This window comes from Mesoplodon bidens, assembly GCF_964165515.1.
Source record: "Mesoplodon bidens genome assembly, chromosome: 17".
In the NCBI taxonomy this organism is placed as follows: domain Eukaryota; kingdom Metazoa; phylum Chordata; class Mammalia; order Artiodactyla; family Ziphiidae; genus Mesoplodon; species Mesoplodon bidens.
In genome coordinates this window covers 1,093,072-1,111,024 of record NC_138174.1, presented here as the reverse complement: position 1 = coordinate 1,111,024, position 17,953 = coordinate 1,093,072, and the positions used below count along the sequence as shown (strand labels likewise).

The 17,953-nt window shown below is 47.2% G+C and overlaps 1 protein-coding gene across 1 annotated transcript in view; it reads left to right on the top strand.

Moving 5' to 3' along the window:
- Positions 1 to 17,953, top strand: part of CRYL1 (crystallin lambda 1) — a 72,140-nt gene that overhangs the window by 1,790 nt on the left and 52,397 nt on the right. The window contains exon 2 of the mRNA XM_081214504.1: positions 5,808 to 5,915. Coding sequence (XP_081070630.1) covers positions 5,808 to 5,915 — 108 coding nt within the window. The remainder of the gene's footprint in view (positions 1 to 5,807; positions 5,916 to 17,953) is intronic.

Below are 17,953 nucleotides of genomic sequence, written 5' to 3'. Positions count from 1 at the left end.
GGCGCATGAGCTTCATTGCTCCGTGGCATGTGGGATCATCCCAGGCCAGGGCTCAAACCCGTGTCCCCTGCATTGGCAGGCGGATTCCTAACCACTGCGCCACCAGGGAAGTCCCTCCCCCACACCTTTAGCACCTCCGAAAGCAGCCATCTCTGCTTCTGCGGTAGCCCTGCTTTCCTTCCCTCTTCCTCCCTCCTCCCTGTCCCCTCCTCTCCCCTCTGGTCCCTTTCTCTCTCTCATCTCCCCTCCTGTACCCCTTCTCTCTCCCTCTCTCTCTCTCTCAACCCCATAGGTCATTCCAAGGGGCATCCATTCAAAAGATGGGCCTGGGGAGTGTGAATTAATTGGCTAAAACCTGGTTGAGTTTCATTCTTGGATTTCAACAGACCAAAATATACATATTTCAAAGTTTGGGGAACATACTGGGCCATTGTTTTTCCATTTTTTCTTAATAATTACCAGACTCCCTCTTAAAAGTGCACACTAGGAATACAACCCCTATTTAGTTCTTTTCCATTGATCTTTTCGTAAAGGCCACTCTTCCTCAGGGCACTTAGCTTTCCTGAGAGCATGCAGGGTGAGCCCCTTCAGAGCAGTGGGCCTGAGAGAGTAAGAGTGTGTTTTTGAAGAATTAAGAAAGGAGAGAAAACCCCCTTGGGTCCAGGGCTGTGCGAACATTAAAGGGGGAAAATCTGGAAACGGCAGCTTTACAAAATGGCAGTAGGGATGGGTCTCCCGAAGCCATCCTAGCGGTGTTGCCAGGCTGTTGTATCTGGTAGCCCTCAGCTCGCCTTAGAGACCTCGGTGTTTCTGAGGCGAAATGTGACTTCAGAGCTCCGACGTACCCTGCCTTGTGTTCACTGAGGTTTTAGGCCTTGAGCTTTGAAGGTGGGATCTGTCTAGGGAGGCCAGCGTGGTCTGTGTTCCTGGTGTGACCAGCCAAGGTCCTTGGACCCTTTAATCAGCAGAAATTGATAAGGTGCCAAAGGAGAAACTCAGGCAAGGCTTTACTGGGACTCGTGCTGAGGGGGTGTGGGGTGCTGGTGACCTTTTTCCTTACATAGGGCGAGGGTGTGGGCGGATGCACGGTCCGCCAGAGGGGCGGCTCAAGTGGTCTGCCCTCCCCCCTGGTGGAGCTGTGTGCAGCGATCATGCACGGGACCTTGCTTTTGCCCCTAGCACCTCAGATGAGGCCGTTGGGTCTTTGGTCTTTTTGTATCTTGTTCATAATTTGTCCCCACTGCTCATGCACGCAGTTATTTTTAGGTCCCTATAGTGTCTTGGTATCTGTAGCTCGAGAAGAGGTGTGTACGCAGGTGTAAGCACTGCGGCAAAGGGTCCTGGGTCCCGGGTCCCGGGTCCCAGCCTGTCTCACTGGGGCCCCATGTGCCCTCTTGCTGTCCCCTTTTCCTGGGCACACTCCTTTAGGACTGAGCTCAGGGACCAACTCCTCCAGGGAAAGTTCTGCTTCTGGGACCCTCCCCTTACGGTAGAAACTGTTACCACCAGTTGTATGTCCCTCATGCCTGGTCCTAGTAGACAGATGTTTGAGCTACTGTAACAGAGATGTGTAGTGGGAAGGCTTGCTAGGATGTTGTCTTATATCAGGCTATGCATCCCCTGAACTTGTTTTCATTTATTTTATTCCAGAATTTTACTTTGAGGTGACTATATACATTCTTTATAAGAAAATTTGTGAGGCATACATTTTTTCCTGCTACTTCTGCATTAAAGCACAAGACACACAGACATATACACAGACGCGCAGAGCAAGCCCTAGGACGCTGCAGCTGCCTGTCATCAGCTCAACACTAAACATGCTTTTCCTAAAAATAATTAATAGCTCTTATTGGCAAATATTCCATAGCCAACTGAGATCAAGACTGTTTTACTTCAACTTTTGCCCAGTAAATAAGTAACTGTAGAATGGAAAAGTACTTTAAAAAGTATCTAGAGTAGACTTATTCAAAGCTAAGTGCCATTAATGATAAAATTAGAATTGAACCAATTTTGTTACCTCACTTTTCTCCCTGGCTGCTTTGCTGCCGTATAACAGAATAAGTTCATCTGCAGCAGCCTTTGAGATACCAATTCAGATCTATGAATTTAGAAGCTTTAAGGCGCGGTCCCCAACCTTTTTGGCACCAGGGACTGATTCCACGGGCCAGGGGCGCACGGGAATGGTTCAGGCGGTAACGGGGCTGATGGGGGTCGGCAGATGAAGCTTCCCTCGCTCACCCGCCACACACATCCTGCTGTGTGGCCTGGTTCCTAAGAGGCCGAGGACCAGTACTGGTCAGCGGCCCGGGGGTCGGGGACCCCTGCTTTAAGGCATTAGTCATAACGGTAAGGACCCATTCTATTCCCCAGGCTTGTAGGGGTTCAGGAAAAGTTAGCAAGATGTCCCTGGCTCTAAGGCCAGGAAGCTAATTGTATTGGGGCCCAAAGTAGGGGAGTGCTGGGGACCAGAAGGCCGTGGGAAGGTGGTGAGCCGGATCACGTTCGTCCTGGGCTGTGAGCCTGATTCTGCGCCTCTCTCTGGGGTCTGGCTGTGACTCCCTGCTGCACCTGCCCACTTGTGTCCGCCCTCCTGCCCCCGCCTGCCCACCTATGTGTTCCCAGCGTTATCATCTTTCAGCCCCAGTACCTGATGCTGACGTACAGCTTCCATAGTTTAGGCCCAGCTTTAAGGAGATGCGGACTCGGTCCTCTTCAAGCACAGGGCGCTCGTGTCCACTTTGTGACGTCATCAGTGACTGACGGTTGGGGGAGGGGTCCGCCAGGCGCGGGCTTTCTGCTCTTGGTCCCTCCTCTAGAGGAATACAGGCCATACGGACCTTGAAACCCACGACAATAAAAATAAACTGACTTTGCCTTTAATGCCTGTTGTATGGAATACAACTCATCTCTCCCCAACTTTTTATTATGAAAATTCTCAAACACAGAGGAGTTGAAATACAGAAAAAAGAATACCCACATACCCACCTCTGTATCCAACAATGGTTAAAAAATTTGCTCGATTTGCCTTTTCTGTATATGATTTATTTAACCAATTCTAAATATTAGAAGGTTAGTTTTTACTTTTTTGCTAGTACAAATTCTACCATGAGGAACTATGTTTGTGCATTGCTTATATTAACCTAAGATAAATTCTGGAAGTAAAAGCCCTGGGAGCTGGTGAGGGGGCGTCCCCATCACCTCACCAGCACTGGGCGTGATCAGCCTCTGCCATCTGATCGGGATTTTCTCTGCTATCGTTGAACTAAGGCAGTAAAGTATGTTTTCCAGTTAATTTGTTCACGTACTTTATTCAGGTTCCCCCCTTTTGTTTGGCATGTTCATCTTTTACTTTTGAGTTTGTAGAACTTTTTGTGTATTTCTCTATTATAAGTATTATTTCCTTTTGGACATTTGTCTTATGTAGATTTTTTTTTAGCCATAAACAAAGTTACGAAGATCAGTTAGTTTACCTGGCAGCCAGTATTCAAACAGGAGCATCATGGCGGCCTAGAGCGTTGTGAAGCATCTTTGATGGGAAGTTGGAAGCAGTAGCATGAGGTCTGTCTCCCAGTGCATTTGTGGACCACGAGGAACCACAGCCTCTGGGAGATTGACATGTGACTGACTTCTGTGTGAGCCCAGCCTGGGAGCATAGTTGGGGATGAACTAGGTGTCCCAGTGCCAACCTAAATACAAGGATAAGTGATCGAATTATAGTTCTAGACATCGTTTAAGTTGCTGCTGCCCCTGAGACCACTACTGCAAGCCACAAATGCAAGCCACATGCGTCATTAAATTTTCTAGTAGTTACATTAAGAAAGTAAAAAGAAACAGGTGAAATTAATTGTAGTATATTTTATTTAACGTAATATTTCCAAAGTGTTATTGTTTCAATGAATAATTGATATAAAGATTATTGATGAAATAGTTTACATTCTTTTTTTGGGCCGTCTTCAAAATCCAGTATGTTTTTACACTTGCAGTGCATCCCGCTTCAGACCAGCCAGTTGTTGGTGGGTCAACTGGGGTGACCAGCATGAATGGTACTGGCCTTTACCTGTGCCTTGCAGCTTGGAGAGAGAGAGAGAGAGAGAGAGAGAGAGAGAGAGAGAGTATGTGTGTGTGTGTGTGTGTGTGTGTGTGTGTGTGTGTGAAGAGGCCGAGGATGTCTTCATGCAGGACTATCTCGTTCAGACTCTGGCTTGTGCTCTGCAGGGTTTCTTTTTTACTCCTATGCTCTAGAACAGCTCTGCAAAGATGGAAATGTTCTGTTCACCCCTGCTGTCCAAGGTGGTGGCCACGATCACACGTGCCATCGAGTACTTTGAAATGGGTCTCTACTGTTGATGGACTGAATTTTCAAATTTAATTCTTGTTAATTTAAATAGTCGCATGTGGCTGGGGTCCACCTTATTGGACAGTGCGGGTCTAGGGCGCTGAGGGTTTAACCGAAAATTTGTATGTACATAACATGTAAATTTACATTATTTCATAGTGCGGAAGAATCTGGAGTACAACCTGCTGTGTAATGCTGCTCCCTGCTCCAAAGTTGAGTAGAGATGGTTTTCGTTGTTTGCACTCGGCATTTGGGACCAGTGGCTTCATGGAGACACCTTGAAACCAGACAGTGGCCCCTCTCCAGGCTGCCTGGTTGGATTAGGGGCTGAGCGCCTGGGACCGTGGAAGGATTTTGGTCAAGAGGAGGCCTGCTATGCTCCTTCCCTCAACCTCTCTGAGGCTGGGAATGTTTCTGAACCTGAACTGTAGATTAGCTGAGTTGGGGGGAGGCGGGCTGGGGGCCGGAATGGGGAGAGTCCTCCTTGGAGCCCGTCTCCGGGCGGCTGCTCAGGCCCCCCTTCCCCGGAGCTGCTCACACACTCACCATGGTGAAGCCTGTGGGCTGTGTGTTCCATCTACTGGGAAACCAATGATGCGCTTTGCTACCGTTTCCCCGAACGCTGGGGAGACAGAGGCTCGGGGTCAGAGACAGAGGGCTTCACTGATCACAGCAGGCCGACAGCCGAGCACCCCCTTTGCACTGGCTCCCCTTTCCCCCCAAGTCCCACGGGGCGACGTCAGGGGGTCCAGGTGGATCCCTGCAGATTCAGTGAGGATGTTTCAGGGGAGGGGTACTGAGCCCGCTTCCTTCGTTGGAGATGATATTAGAAACCAAGGTTTGGGCGCTATGCATTCATTTCTTTTCTTTAAATTAAAAAATATATTTATTTATTTGGCTGCACCGGCTCTTAGTGGCGGCATGTGGGATCTTAAGTTTCAGCATGCAGACTTCTTGCGGCCTGCATGTGGGATCTAGTTCCCTGACCAGGAATCGAACCCGGGCCTCCTATATCGGGAGCACGGAGCCTTACCCACTGGACCACCAGGGAAGTCCCGAGATGTGAACAGTTTTTATGTTGCCTCAAGTGCTGGTGGTGGTGGCAGAAATTATTTATTGGAGGAGAAGGAAAATGCTGTCTCTGTTCTTCAGATGCAGTTACTTGGCTGACGGTGGTCAGTTGGTGGTCCCCAGGGGGGCCTTTCCCCTGGACTCCCTGCCCCCTCCCTGCTGGGGTTTTGGTCTCTGCCATGCTCCCCGCGGGGTCTGGACGGGCACTGGAGTGAGGACTCAGGAGCTCTTGCACAGAAGCAACAGTTTAAGTAGATACCGCTGTTAGAATGTATAGTTTTAAGATATCAAAGATTTTAGGAATAGGATGCCGTGGAATTTGAAACTTTCCTCCTGGGCTGGGAATGGAAATGCTCCGTTTTCAAGCTAACGGGTGGCCTCTCAATTTCTCTCCCTGCAGTGGCCTCATCGGGCGAAGCTGGGCAATGCTGTTCGCCAGCGCAGGCTTCAAGGTGAAACTGTACGACATTGAGCAGCGGCAGGTAACATACGCCCTGGACAGCATCAGGTGAGTCCACTGCACCTGTGGAGGAATCCAGCAGCCCGTGGCCACAGGTGGTCTTGTTCTCCCTGTCCTCAAGGCTGTAAGTCCTGTGATTTCACTCTCCTTGGCTGTCGCAGCCTTGGAGCGGGTGAAGGCCAGGCTGATGGAGAATGGGATTCACACCAATGCAGGGGCTCAGATTATGAGGACAGGACTTAGGGCGGTGAAGACGTATGAGGGGAGTGGAGGAACTGAGTGCAGACCCTCAGCTTCCAGCCCGCGTGAGTCAGGGAACCGCTCTCCTGTGTCACACGCCCTGGAGCTGTGTGGACTCTGCGCATCAGTAACAGAGGTCCTGAGGTTCGTTCTGACCTGTTGCTCTGACATGGCAGGACCAGAATTAACTGTGATAAGTATTGTTTAAGGCATGAGAGTTGGTGGAGTTAGCAAAGGCTGAGCGCTAAGCCGGCAGAGGGTGGAGTTTTAGGGGCGATCCCAGGAAGAGGACGAATAGGAACCAAAAGGAAAAAGGCCAAAACAGGGAGTCCAAAGACAGAAGAACCAAACTAATTCACGCCCCGCCCTCCCCCAAGATACCATCACTAATCATGGTTCCCTCTGGGGCCTGGTTTGTTCGGTAGTTACTCTCCTCCTTTGGGGCATAGCCATGATCGTTAACTTGAATGTGCATTTTTGGGTAACAAAAGATGCTTTATCGTTGACTCTTTGAAAAGACTAATATATAGGGTATGATGTCAGGCTATAGGCATCAAGAAATTATATACCCTAGCCCAACTTTGTTGTGTAACAGGTAAGAACCTAAAACCCAGAGAAGTCAAGTTGCTTCTTACATAGAGTAACATATAGCCAGTGACAAGATGAAACATCAATCTGACAAGCATAAGCAAATAAAAGAAACAAAAACCAAAAAAGGAAACAACCACCGTAAAACTAAACACCCCCTAGTGCGTTGTTCTGTACTGTATGCAAGGAAGGGGAATTGGCATACTGACCTCTGTGTTCCAGGCACGTGCTATTAACCAGGGGAATTGGCCTACGGACCTCTGTGTTCCAGGCACGTGCTATTAACCAGGGACACACAGATGAACAAGACAGAGCCAGTCCTTCCCCCCAGGGTGCTTACAGCCTAGTAATCTGACTGCATTAATTCTCATAGTGAACCCCATGGGGTGGATGTTACTGCCATATATTTTTTTAAAATAAATTTATTTATTTTATTTATTTATTTTTGGTTGCTTTGGTTTTCGTTGCTGTGCGCAACTTTCTCTAGTTGCGGCGAGCAGGGGCTACTCTTCGGTGCAGTGCGTGGGCTTCTCATTGTCGTGGCTTCTCTTGTTGTAGAGTACGGGCTGTAGGCACGTGGGCTTCAGTAGTTGTGGCTCTCGGCCTCTAGAGCACAGGTTCAGTTGTTGTGGCGCATGGGCTTAGCTGCTCCGTAGCACATGGGATCTTCCCGGGCCAGGGCTCGAACCCGTGTCCCCTGTAGTGGCAGGTGGATTCTTAACCACTGTGCCACCAGGGAAGCCCTTTTTTTTTAAAAGAAAAAAACCCGAAACTTTTATTTAGAAAGGCTGAAATGATTGTATGCTAACTTGAACCGGTAGGTTGTATAAGAAAATTCCATTTTTGATATCCTCCAAGAGTTGGATTCCATTATGTATGCTTTGTTCTTTCTTCAGACCTAAAAAAAAAAACAACTGATTTTTCAACCAGTAGTTTATTCCCTCCTTTGCCTTGTTTAGAAATTTTTATGATCCCTCAGACAGTTCCATCTGGAACAAGCTTTCCTCTTATCCCCCAGCCAGCCCCAGTGGGTTCACCTTTACAGGCTCTGGGACTAGGACAGGAGGTAAGACATGTGAATGTTTCTTCACTGGGAAGTTACTGCCGTATTTTATGAGAAAACTTAGGTCTGTGAATGGTCAGGAACCCACTCAAAGACATAGTAGGACACAGAGTCCAGCCGTGGTTTATCTGACATGCCAAGGACAGGCATCTTCAGCATTTGTCTATACTGTTTGTTTTATAGAGATTCTGCAAGTATTACTTTCCATGTTAAATATATACAAAAGAACGGGTCACTTATACTAGTTTATGAAGACTAGAATAAAACAAACTTTCATGAACTTGAGGTCTAGAGTAGTATTATCAATACCCTGTGTCCACCTTTTGAATCTGACCTCCATCTTCCTTTATTTTGTATCTACCATTACCTTGCCTAAAAAAAAGTTGTATCATATATTTGTTTCCCTAAACAATATATGGTTTAGTTTTGCTTGTTTTTGTGCTTTATAAAAATATTTTTGTGAGATTCACCCATGTCATTGCTTATAGCTGTAGTACATCTATGTCCATTGCTATATAATATTCTACTGTGTGACTTCGGTGTTATTTATTTATATTTTATCCTGATGAACGTTATAGCTGTTTCTAGTTGGGCGGTAATGTAAACAATGCTGCATTATTATCCTTTCATATGTCTCCCCGTGCTTAAGTGCAAGAGTGTCCACAGGGTACATACCTAAGTGTGAGATTGCTGGGTCTGTTTTCCTTCTGGGATTCTGATTATATGTGTATCGAACCAACTCATTCTAACCTTCAGATCTTTTAAAGTCTCTTTCAACTTTCCATCTCCCTCTCTTTGCAGGACATTCGGGGTACAGTCTTTACATCTTTCGTCCAGTTTACTAATTCTAGTTTTAGCTGTGTCTAATCTGTTATTTAAACCATCCACTGAGTTTTAGTAATTAAATTTCCATTTTAAAAGTTCTATTTGCTTCTTTTCCAAATATACCTGCTCATTTTTAATAGTTTCTCATTGCTTGCTGATTATTTGCGGTTCCATTTTTCAAACCTTTGAGCATTTAATACATCATTGCTTTATATTATATATCTGATAATTCCAGTACCTGGGGTTGTCTTAGATCAGGTTCCTCAGATTCAGAACCTGAGACAAAGATTCCTGGGCCAGTGATTTATTAAGAAAGTGCTTCTGGGAGAAACCAGTGAGGGACTGGGGTCGGGATAAGGAAGATAAAGGTAAGATTTGGGGAGGAGATCCAGCGTCAGCGAGTTTGCATTGGAGTCCTGGAGCATAAAATGCTCTGCAGAGTTTTCATCCCTGGAGGCTAGGGAGCTGCTTTCACACTCCTGCCTGGGTGTGACTCCCAGGCTTCTGGGTCCAGGGTGGTGCCCTGAGGGAGGGGGCAACGAAGAATTCACAGTCTGGGGGGATGGGCTGGTAAAGGGAATTCGGGGAGATCTGGGGGGATCCCCCGTGCCTCCACTGCAGAAACCATTGGGGAGTTTGAGGTAAAAACATTTCTTTCCTGACTTATTCCCACTTTCATTCATTCAAACACCCTGACTGAGCACCCCCTGTGTGCTGGGCACGGAGGCTGGAGGTTAAGTGGTAAACACAACAGACTAAGACCCCAAACCTCGAGGGGAGGGGAGCGGAGGGGGGCGGACAGTCCAAAAGGAGTCACTGGCATGCTTGGTGTCTCAACATCAGCTCTGGCAAACCAGGCGACTGGCCAAATCCGGGCTGCGGTGTGTTTGGTGTATCCTGTGAGCTAGGATTGGATCTTACACTTTTAAGGATTATAAAATAAAAAAGGAGAAAAGTATGTAACAGAGACCTCCTGTGGCCACAAAGCCTGAAATATCCCTATGTGGCCCTTTACACAAGAATCGCTCGACCCACGTGTTTAATAGTTGAGATTCCGGTTTCCACTCCTGACGTGTGGGTTTTCCCAGACCAAGCAGCTCTCCGACCCCAGTTGCCTGTCCTACGACTCAGCTCAGTTCTGAGGTGCCATCAGGCTCCACAGGTGAGGGACTCGGTCCCGCAAGCCCCTCAGTTCAGACGCCAGTTAAGCCCAGTTGTCACCAGTGCTCCCGCCCTGTGGATCAGAGGTTCCCACAGCCCCCTCCTTGGGTTTGCTAACCGTGGGTAGAGCAGCTCACGGGCCCGGGAGACTAGCTACTCACTAGATTTCTGGTTTATTACCAACAGTGTTAGGGCTACAAATCAACAGCCAGATGAAGAGAGGCTCAGGGGCCACGTGGAGGGGCGCGGAGTTTTCCTGCCCTCTGGGTGCCCTCCCCCGAATCTCCACCTGTTCAATCTGGAGGCTCTCTGAACCCCGTCTTTGGGTTTTATGGAGCCTTCATCATTTAGGCACTGTTGATTAAATCCATTAAATCATTGCCCGCTGGTGACTGAACTCACTCTCCGCCCCCAGGTCAGGGTCAAGACTGTAATTACTGGGATGGTGCCACAGGCAACCAGCCCCTATCCTGAGGTGCTTTCAAAAGTCACCTCATTAACATAACAAAAGCCACCTTTGTTGCTCTCTTCACAGGAAATTCCAAGAGTTTTTAGGAGTTCAGTGCCAGCTCTGTGAAGATCAGCTACATCTTTCTTATTGTAAGTCACGGTATCACAGTAGTAGTACTCAGAAGGAAGATAAAGTTTGCGGTGGTTTCTCACGGTAGGGGTGGGAAAATGTCCCCTTCTTCCCTTCTAGGTTCTTTGGCTGGTCTGATAATTAAATTGATATAAGGCAGATTAACAGGAGAAAACCAGATGTAATTCGTACATAGGGGAGCCCCCTAAAGCCATTAGGACTCACAAGGCTTAGCTGGGCAGCTGAGGCTTCTATGTCTTGCCTGGGCGGGACGTCAGGATACAGAGGAGGGAAGGCCTTTCCCAGGAAGGAGAGGAGACCTTGGGATAACAAAGGCTGCCCTATTGTGCAGGTGTTTCTCCGGTAAAACTGTCTCTTCTGACCCAGGCCCCTTTTCCGATGTAAATTTAGGCCATTGAGGGGGAAGGCAAGAGCCTTTCCTGAATCTGCTGGGTTTTGATGGCTTTTATCTCAACACAATCCTTGTGCCCAGGTGGCGTATTTTGGGGTGAAAAATCCTGTTCCCCTTCGTTGCCTTGTGTGTTTGGTGACCTCTGAGCTCGAATGAGTTTGGTCCTAGTCTGTGGAAAGCCTGGGCCTGCACTGGACCTAGTGTAGTGTGCTGCAAACTCTCCACTGGGGGTTTTCTCAGTCATGCTCCTGGGTCGGGGGACCGAGTAGGGTCTGACTTTGTCTCCTTCACTCCTGACCCCGGGTCTCAGACACAGGCCCCTCGTGCACGTACCCTTAGGGCAACCCTGCCTTTTGCTGGTTTCAGTTCTTTTATTTTTTTAGTTGATAAATATTTTTTTAATGAAACAGCTCCTTTTTAATTCCTGCGTTTTCTCTTTTTATTTTATTTATTTATTTTAAAAATATTTATTTATTTATTTGGTTGCACCGGGTCTTAGTTGTGGCAGGCGGGCTCCTGAGCTGCAGCTCCCGGGGTCCTTAGTTGCAGCTCGCCAGCTCCTTAGTTGTAGCATGCAAACTTAGTTGTGGCATGCATGTGGGATCTAATTCCCTGACCAGGGATCGAACCCAGGCCCCCTGCATTGGGAATGTGGAGTCTTATCCACTGCACCACCAGGGAAGTCCCTCTCTTTTTAAAACAGATCTTATTATTTAGAGCAGTTTTAGGTTCACAGCAAAACTGAGGCGAGGTATAGAGCTTTCCTGTGTTTCCCCCAGCCCCAAACACATGCACAGCGCCTCCATTGTCAGCATCCCTCACCGGATGGTACATTTGTTACAACTACAATGACACATCATCGTCATCCAAAGACCATAGTTAATATCACAGTTCACTCTTAGTGTTGTATAGTAAGCCCCCTACATACGAACCTTCAAGTTGCAAACATGTGTTCGCATGTCCAGTCACGTAAGTTAGTTCCCCTGTCTGGCATACACTGTCATGTGTGTGCATCCTCTACAAGTGGACAACCACTGTGCTTTTGTGTACCTTACTATACAGTACTGTCTAGAGTACAGTAGTACAGTATCTTTATTTCAAGCCCAAGATGTCCGGAAGCAAGCGTAAAAGCAGCAGTATATATAGCTGATTGTGTTAGTTGGGTACCTAGGCTAACTTTGTTGGACTTAGGAACAAATTGGACTTATCAACGTGCTCTTGGAATGGAACTCGTTTGTATGTAAGGGACTTACTGTACATTCTATGGGTTCAGACATATGGACATGTATCCACCATTATAGTATCATATGGAAAAGTTATTGCCCTAAAAATTTCCTGTGTTATCAAATGAAACTTCATGTGCCTGATGCACAGTGAGGCCCAACAAAGCAAAATGTCAGAGTATGGAGCGGAGAAAGGTTTACTGCAGGGCCAAGCAAGGAGAACAGGTGGCTTGTGCTCAAAAGACCCAAACTCCCCAGTGGTTTTTAGGGAAAAGTCTTTAATAGGCAAAATTTGGGGTGAGTGCTTCAGGGTGTGTGACTTCCTTCTGATTGGTTGGTGGTGAGGTAAGAGGGCGGAGCTCCAGGAATCCTGTGCTCAGCCTGAAGTTACCACCCTCCACCTGGGTTCTGCAGAAGAGCTCAGACAGGTATTGCGATGTGTATTCCTTGAGGAGGAGGAGGGACCCCGCCCTAAGTCTGCGCTGTTTCTTGACTGTTCCTCCCTGGTCTCTGCATGCCCTCCCTTCCCTGATCAGCAGCTGTCTGAATCTGCCCTTTGGAACTCAGGGAAGGTCTATTAGGCTGAACCCCTTTTCCTGCCAACAAGAAAAGGGGACACAAAAGGCTTTTGTGCCCAGGAGGGCCCCGCAGGGTCCTGCTCCACTTCACCTGTGCTCCCTCCTCCCAAGCCCTTGTCAACCACTGAGCTTTATACTGTATCAGTTTGGAATCACACAGTCTGTAGCCTGTTCACATGGACTTCTTTCATTTAATAATATGCACTTAGGTTTTCCCCATGTCTTTTCATAACTCAGTCCTTTTAGCACCGAATAATACTCCATTGTTGGGATACACCGCAGTTTATTTATCCACTTACTTACTGGAGGACATCTTGGACGCTCCCGCATCTTGACAGTTATAAACAAAGCTCCTATAAACAAACATCCACGCAGGTTTTTGTATGGACATGTTTTCAACTCCTAAGGGTAAATACCAAGGAGTACAATTGCTGGATCATATGGTAAGAGTATTTTTTTAAATAGATTTCCCTTTATTTATTTATTTATTTATTTTTGGCTGTGTTGGGTCTTTGTTTCTGTGCGAGGGCTTTCTTTAGTTGTGGCAAGCGGGGTCCACTCTTCATCGCGGTGCACGGGCCTCTCACTATCGTGACCTCTCGTTGCAGAGCACAGGCTCCAGACGCACAGGCTCAGTAGTTATGGCTCACGGGTCCAGCTGCTCCACAGCATGTGGGATCTTCCCGGACCAGGGCGCGAACCCGTATCCCCTGCATCGGCAGGCAGATTCTCAACCACTGCACCACCAGGGAAGCCCCAGATTTCCCTTTTTTTAAAAAAAAATAAATTTATTTACTTATTTATTTCTGGCCGCACTGGGCCTTTTTTTTTTTTTTTTTTTTTTTTTTTTGTGGTACGCAGGCCTCTCACTGTTGTGGCCTCTCCTGTTGCGGAGCACAGGCTCCGGACACGCAGGCTCAGCGGCCATGGCTCACGGGCCCAGCCGCTCCGTGGTATGTGGGATCTTCCCGGACCAGGGCACGAACCGGTGTCCCCTGCATCGGCAGGCAGACTCTCAACCACTGCGCCACCAGGGAAGCCCCAGATTTCCCTTTTTTTAAAAAAAAATAAATTTATTTACTTATTTATTTCTGGCCGCACTGGGCCTTTGTTGCTGCATGTGGGCTTTCTCTAGTTACGGTGAGCGGGGGCCACTCTTCGTTGTGGTGTGCGGGCTTCTCATTGCGGTGGCTTCTCTTGTGGAGCACAGGCTCCAGACGCGCAGGCTCAGTAGTTGTGGCTCACGGGCCTAGTTGCTCTGCGGCATGTGGGACCTTCCCGGACCAGGGCTCGAACCCGTATCCCCTGCATCGGCAGGCAGATTCTTAACCACTGCGCCACCAGGGAAGCCCAGCATTATTGTTTCCTGACTGCTCCTCCCTTTTCTCTGAATACCCTCCCTTCCCTCATTAGCAACTGTTTGAATCTGCCCCTTGGAGCTCAGGGAAAGTCAAGGAGGCTGAATGAAGCCTGTTTCCTACAAAGGAGAAACGGGGAGGGGCATGGAAAGGACTTGTACGCCACAGGGTCCTGCTCTGTTTCCTATTGACAGTTTACACAATCCAGATCTGAACATACTAAAACCATACAAACATGGTGGGTTGTCATGACCCCAGACAAGGTTCAGAAGGAAGGTTCTCTCCTAAGGAGGTGTGGTTAATTCAGATGCACAACAAGCACTAAAGGGGAGGGAGGAGGCCCAGATGGGCAGAGAAAAGTTTTATGTTTAAATTTTCCTGGAAATTTACAAATAAAATTTATAAATTTATAAATAAATTCATAAATTAAATTTGTAAATAAATTCATAAGTAAAATTCCTTGAAATACGAATTTTATTTCATCAAGGTGATGTAGGGAGCAATAGGAATTTATTGTCAGTGTAACAACCATTAAGGGGAATACAGTGTAAAGAACTTTGAGGAATTTATGGCATTCCTAAGTAGGTAAAATTACACTGACTTTGATAAATTTACCTTTTGTTCCCACATTAGTGGTTTGTCTGAGTCAGGGCACAGGGAGACCCTATGGGGATGGTAGTGACAGTGGTGCTGGGCCTCACATGCTGGGCTTTTACTTGGTTTTCTGGCAAGCGTGTTGGTGGAGGCAGTTTGGAGCTGAGAGTTTTGCTCAACAGCAGGCCCAGGGTTGGAGGGAAGCCCAGCCTGGAGAGGCGACCCTGAGCCAGCCCTGTGCGGACTGCAGACCAGCTCGGAAAGGCCAGACGGTAGAGCTTTAGGCCTTTCAGTTCCTCCTTGTGGAGCTGAAGCTGCCAGTCTGTGTGCGAACAAGGGGCAGGCCTGTGTCCCAGCAAACTTAGTGTGTTAGCACTAGCTTTGGCGTCCGTAAAATTGTCACACGTCACAAAGTATTGTTTGTTTTTCAACCATTTAAAAATGTAAAAATCATCATTCTCTCTCAGGCCTTATGGGAACTGGACTGTAGTTTACTGACCTCTACACTTTTCAGTTCTGTTATCGTTTCATCTTTTATTTTGTAGACCTAGTTCCAACACAGCTGTAACCAAGAGAAAACTCTTATGATTCCTAATTGAAAAGTTCTTTGTCCTACTTCTTGGGGTATTTGTATTAATAGGCCTTATTTTTTAGGTGTATCATTAAAGATCTTGGCCACTTTTAAAGTCCTTTCAGGCATCAGGGAGAACGTGGGGAAATTATAAGTAGGGTTTTCTTGTTCCTTTTTTTTTTTAGGCCAGATTAAAGGCTTTCCTATTTTCCTACTACTTTGCTTAATTAAGATCTAGTACTTTAAAATATTATTGGTGGCCAATTAGATTGGCCTGTAAGAGTTTTCAACCAAAAACAAAACAAAACAAAACAAAAACCACCAAACCAAAACAATTACTGTTAGCATCCTTGTTATAGAACAAGCAAGTGTACTGAATTCTTATGTCTTAAGACTGGAGTACACACAAATCTTTCCTCATACAGTGGCTTTGTTTTTCTAACCCACATACGTGTTAAGTCGAGTTCACTTTAACATGCAGAACTGGTTGTACTTCTGACAGGAAGTGGGATTTCAGGGTATCTTGTGACTGCCTCTGCTCAGATTGTTGCTGGCAAAAGCCTCCAGGAGAATTGGGTTTGAGTGCTGTCCGGCCACTCTCCTAGGTGGGGCACCACTCAGTTTTAGGTTTTGTGACTAATGTAAGGCCACCTGCTCCCCTTTCTTAAATCATGGGATTTTCAAATGTGCCATTCCTGCACCAGAGACCAAGTTAAGAGGCTCGGATCCAGACCTTACTTTTGGGAGTATTTTGGTCAGGAAGATGAGTTCTGAGTGTCACAATCTTTTCAGCCAGGAAAGAATTATCACTGCTTCTTTCAGTAAGAGAAGCATCAGCCCGCAGGCTGAAATGACTGTCGGCTGACGTCGGCAGCAACACTGGGTGTTGGCTGTGGTCCTGAGAGGTTCAGGACCCCAAGATGAAGTGTCCCTGACCATGTCTTAGGCACAAGGCTTAAGGAGGGCCAACTTTATCCTTTTGTCAAGAAGCATAAGCAGTGTATCTTTCCAATTGGGTTGAATTGACTGGTGGGTCATTGTTGTGCTCAAGGAGCATCATTTTTTTAAAAAATATTTATTTATTTAGGCTGCATCGGGTCTTAGTTGCGGCATGTGGGATCTAGTTCCCTGACCGGGGATCGAACCCGGGCCCCCTGCATTGGGAGCGCAGAGTTTTACTCACTGGACCCCCAGGGAAGTCCCAAGGAACATCCTCTTGTGGCCCTTATTCTGTGGTCCTTGTCCCACAGGTGAGGACAGAGCTGTGCCCTCCTCTCGGCGCCCCTCGGTGTTCGATCTCCAAACACCAGCCAGGATGGGCACAGAAAGAAAGCGATTCCTGTCCCCAGAGCCTAGAACGTATTGAGCACTAGGTCCATAGTTGTTTTAACTGAGTCATAGGAACCTTTTCTAGAGCCTGTGGCTGTGTTTTTCACAGACTTTTCTGTCGTCTGTCCCGTCCTTGCGGTTTGGCTCACTTACCATATTCAGTTCTTCTGAACATCCTATAGTAGAAAATAAAATGTTGAAACTCTTTACTCCTGCATGAAAATTCTATGAGTTTTAAACCTATTAAACACAAATCTTAAGTGGGTTGAAATGGTACATCTTGATTCTAAACTTGCAAAAATGAACTTGAACTGGGTCAAGTTGATTTTTGAAGTATTAAAACATTAGAAGATAAAAGAAATGATCACAACTCATATCATGCCAAGAGTACTTAGTAAATTAAAAGAAAATAAGAATGCTGTCATCCGAGACTAATCTTTTTCTAACAAGGTGGCAAAATAAGTCACTTAAAACTCCACATATTTACGGCTTCCCTGGTGGCGCAGTGGTTGAGAGTCTGCCTGCCGATGCAGGGGACACGAGTTCATGCCCCGGTCTGGGAAGATCCCACATGCCGCGGAGTGGCTGGGCCTGTGAGCCATGGCTGCTGAGCCTGTGCGTCCAGAGCCTGTGCGTCCAGAGCCTGTGCTCCGCAACGGGAGAGGCCACAACAGTGAGAGGCCCACGTACTGCAAAAAAAAAAAAAAAAAAGGTAAAAACTCCACATATTTAAATCCCATAATAGAAAGGGAGCTTGACCTTGGAAAACCCATTAGCAGATGCTTCGCTGCTTAGCTTTTGTTCTCCATTGTATGCTCAATGCTTGGCATGTATTAGGGCTCAGGAATTTGAGAGGATGGATGTATTTTTTTTTGTTTTGTTTTGTTTTGTTTTCTTTCTTCTGGGATGGATGTATTTTAAGAAGAAAAACAAAAAGTAAACAGAGTTGTAATGTGGACCCAGACATTGGGGCTCCCCATGACTTGGGTCCAGTCTCTTTTCCACGTGGTGACGGGGCCGTTCTAGCCTCACGGGCCCAGGAGCCCTGGCCCGGGCCATCATGACTCTGAATGACCACCCCAGGCAGGGCGGAGGACCAGCTGCCTGTCTGGCTGGAGCCCCGTCTGCAATCGCTGACTTTGGGTGAACTCTTCTCCGTTTCTTTGCTGCCACTACTACCGTGTGGCGATGGTCACTCTGAATTCGAGTCCACTAGAAATGAATCTGCTTTCTACGTGGATGTGGGTTTAATAGGACCGCAGAGCTGAGCTCTGAAGCTAGGCAGCTGCCCTGGGCCCCGCCTCCTGACTAACTGAGGCCCCTGGCCCAGTGACTGGGTCCCTGACTTGTTTTTAACTTGCTACCCAGGCCCCTGCACTTGCTTCAATATCTTGAACCCAGTTTTCATCTGGATCCTCTGCACTGGTCTGTCCTGGATTGAAACTGACTTTTCGTTGTCCACATGGCTTTGGCCGGAATAACTGAGGGTAATAGATCACAGAATGGCCACAGATGGCTCCCATCTGTGTCGGCTACAGTTACCGGAAAAAGTATGCCATCTAGT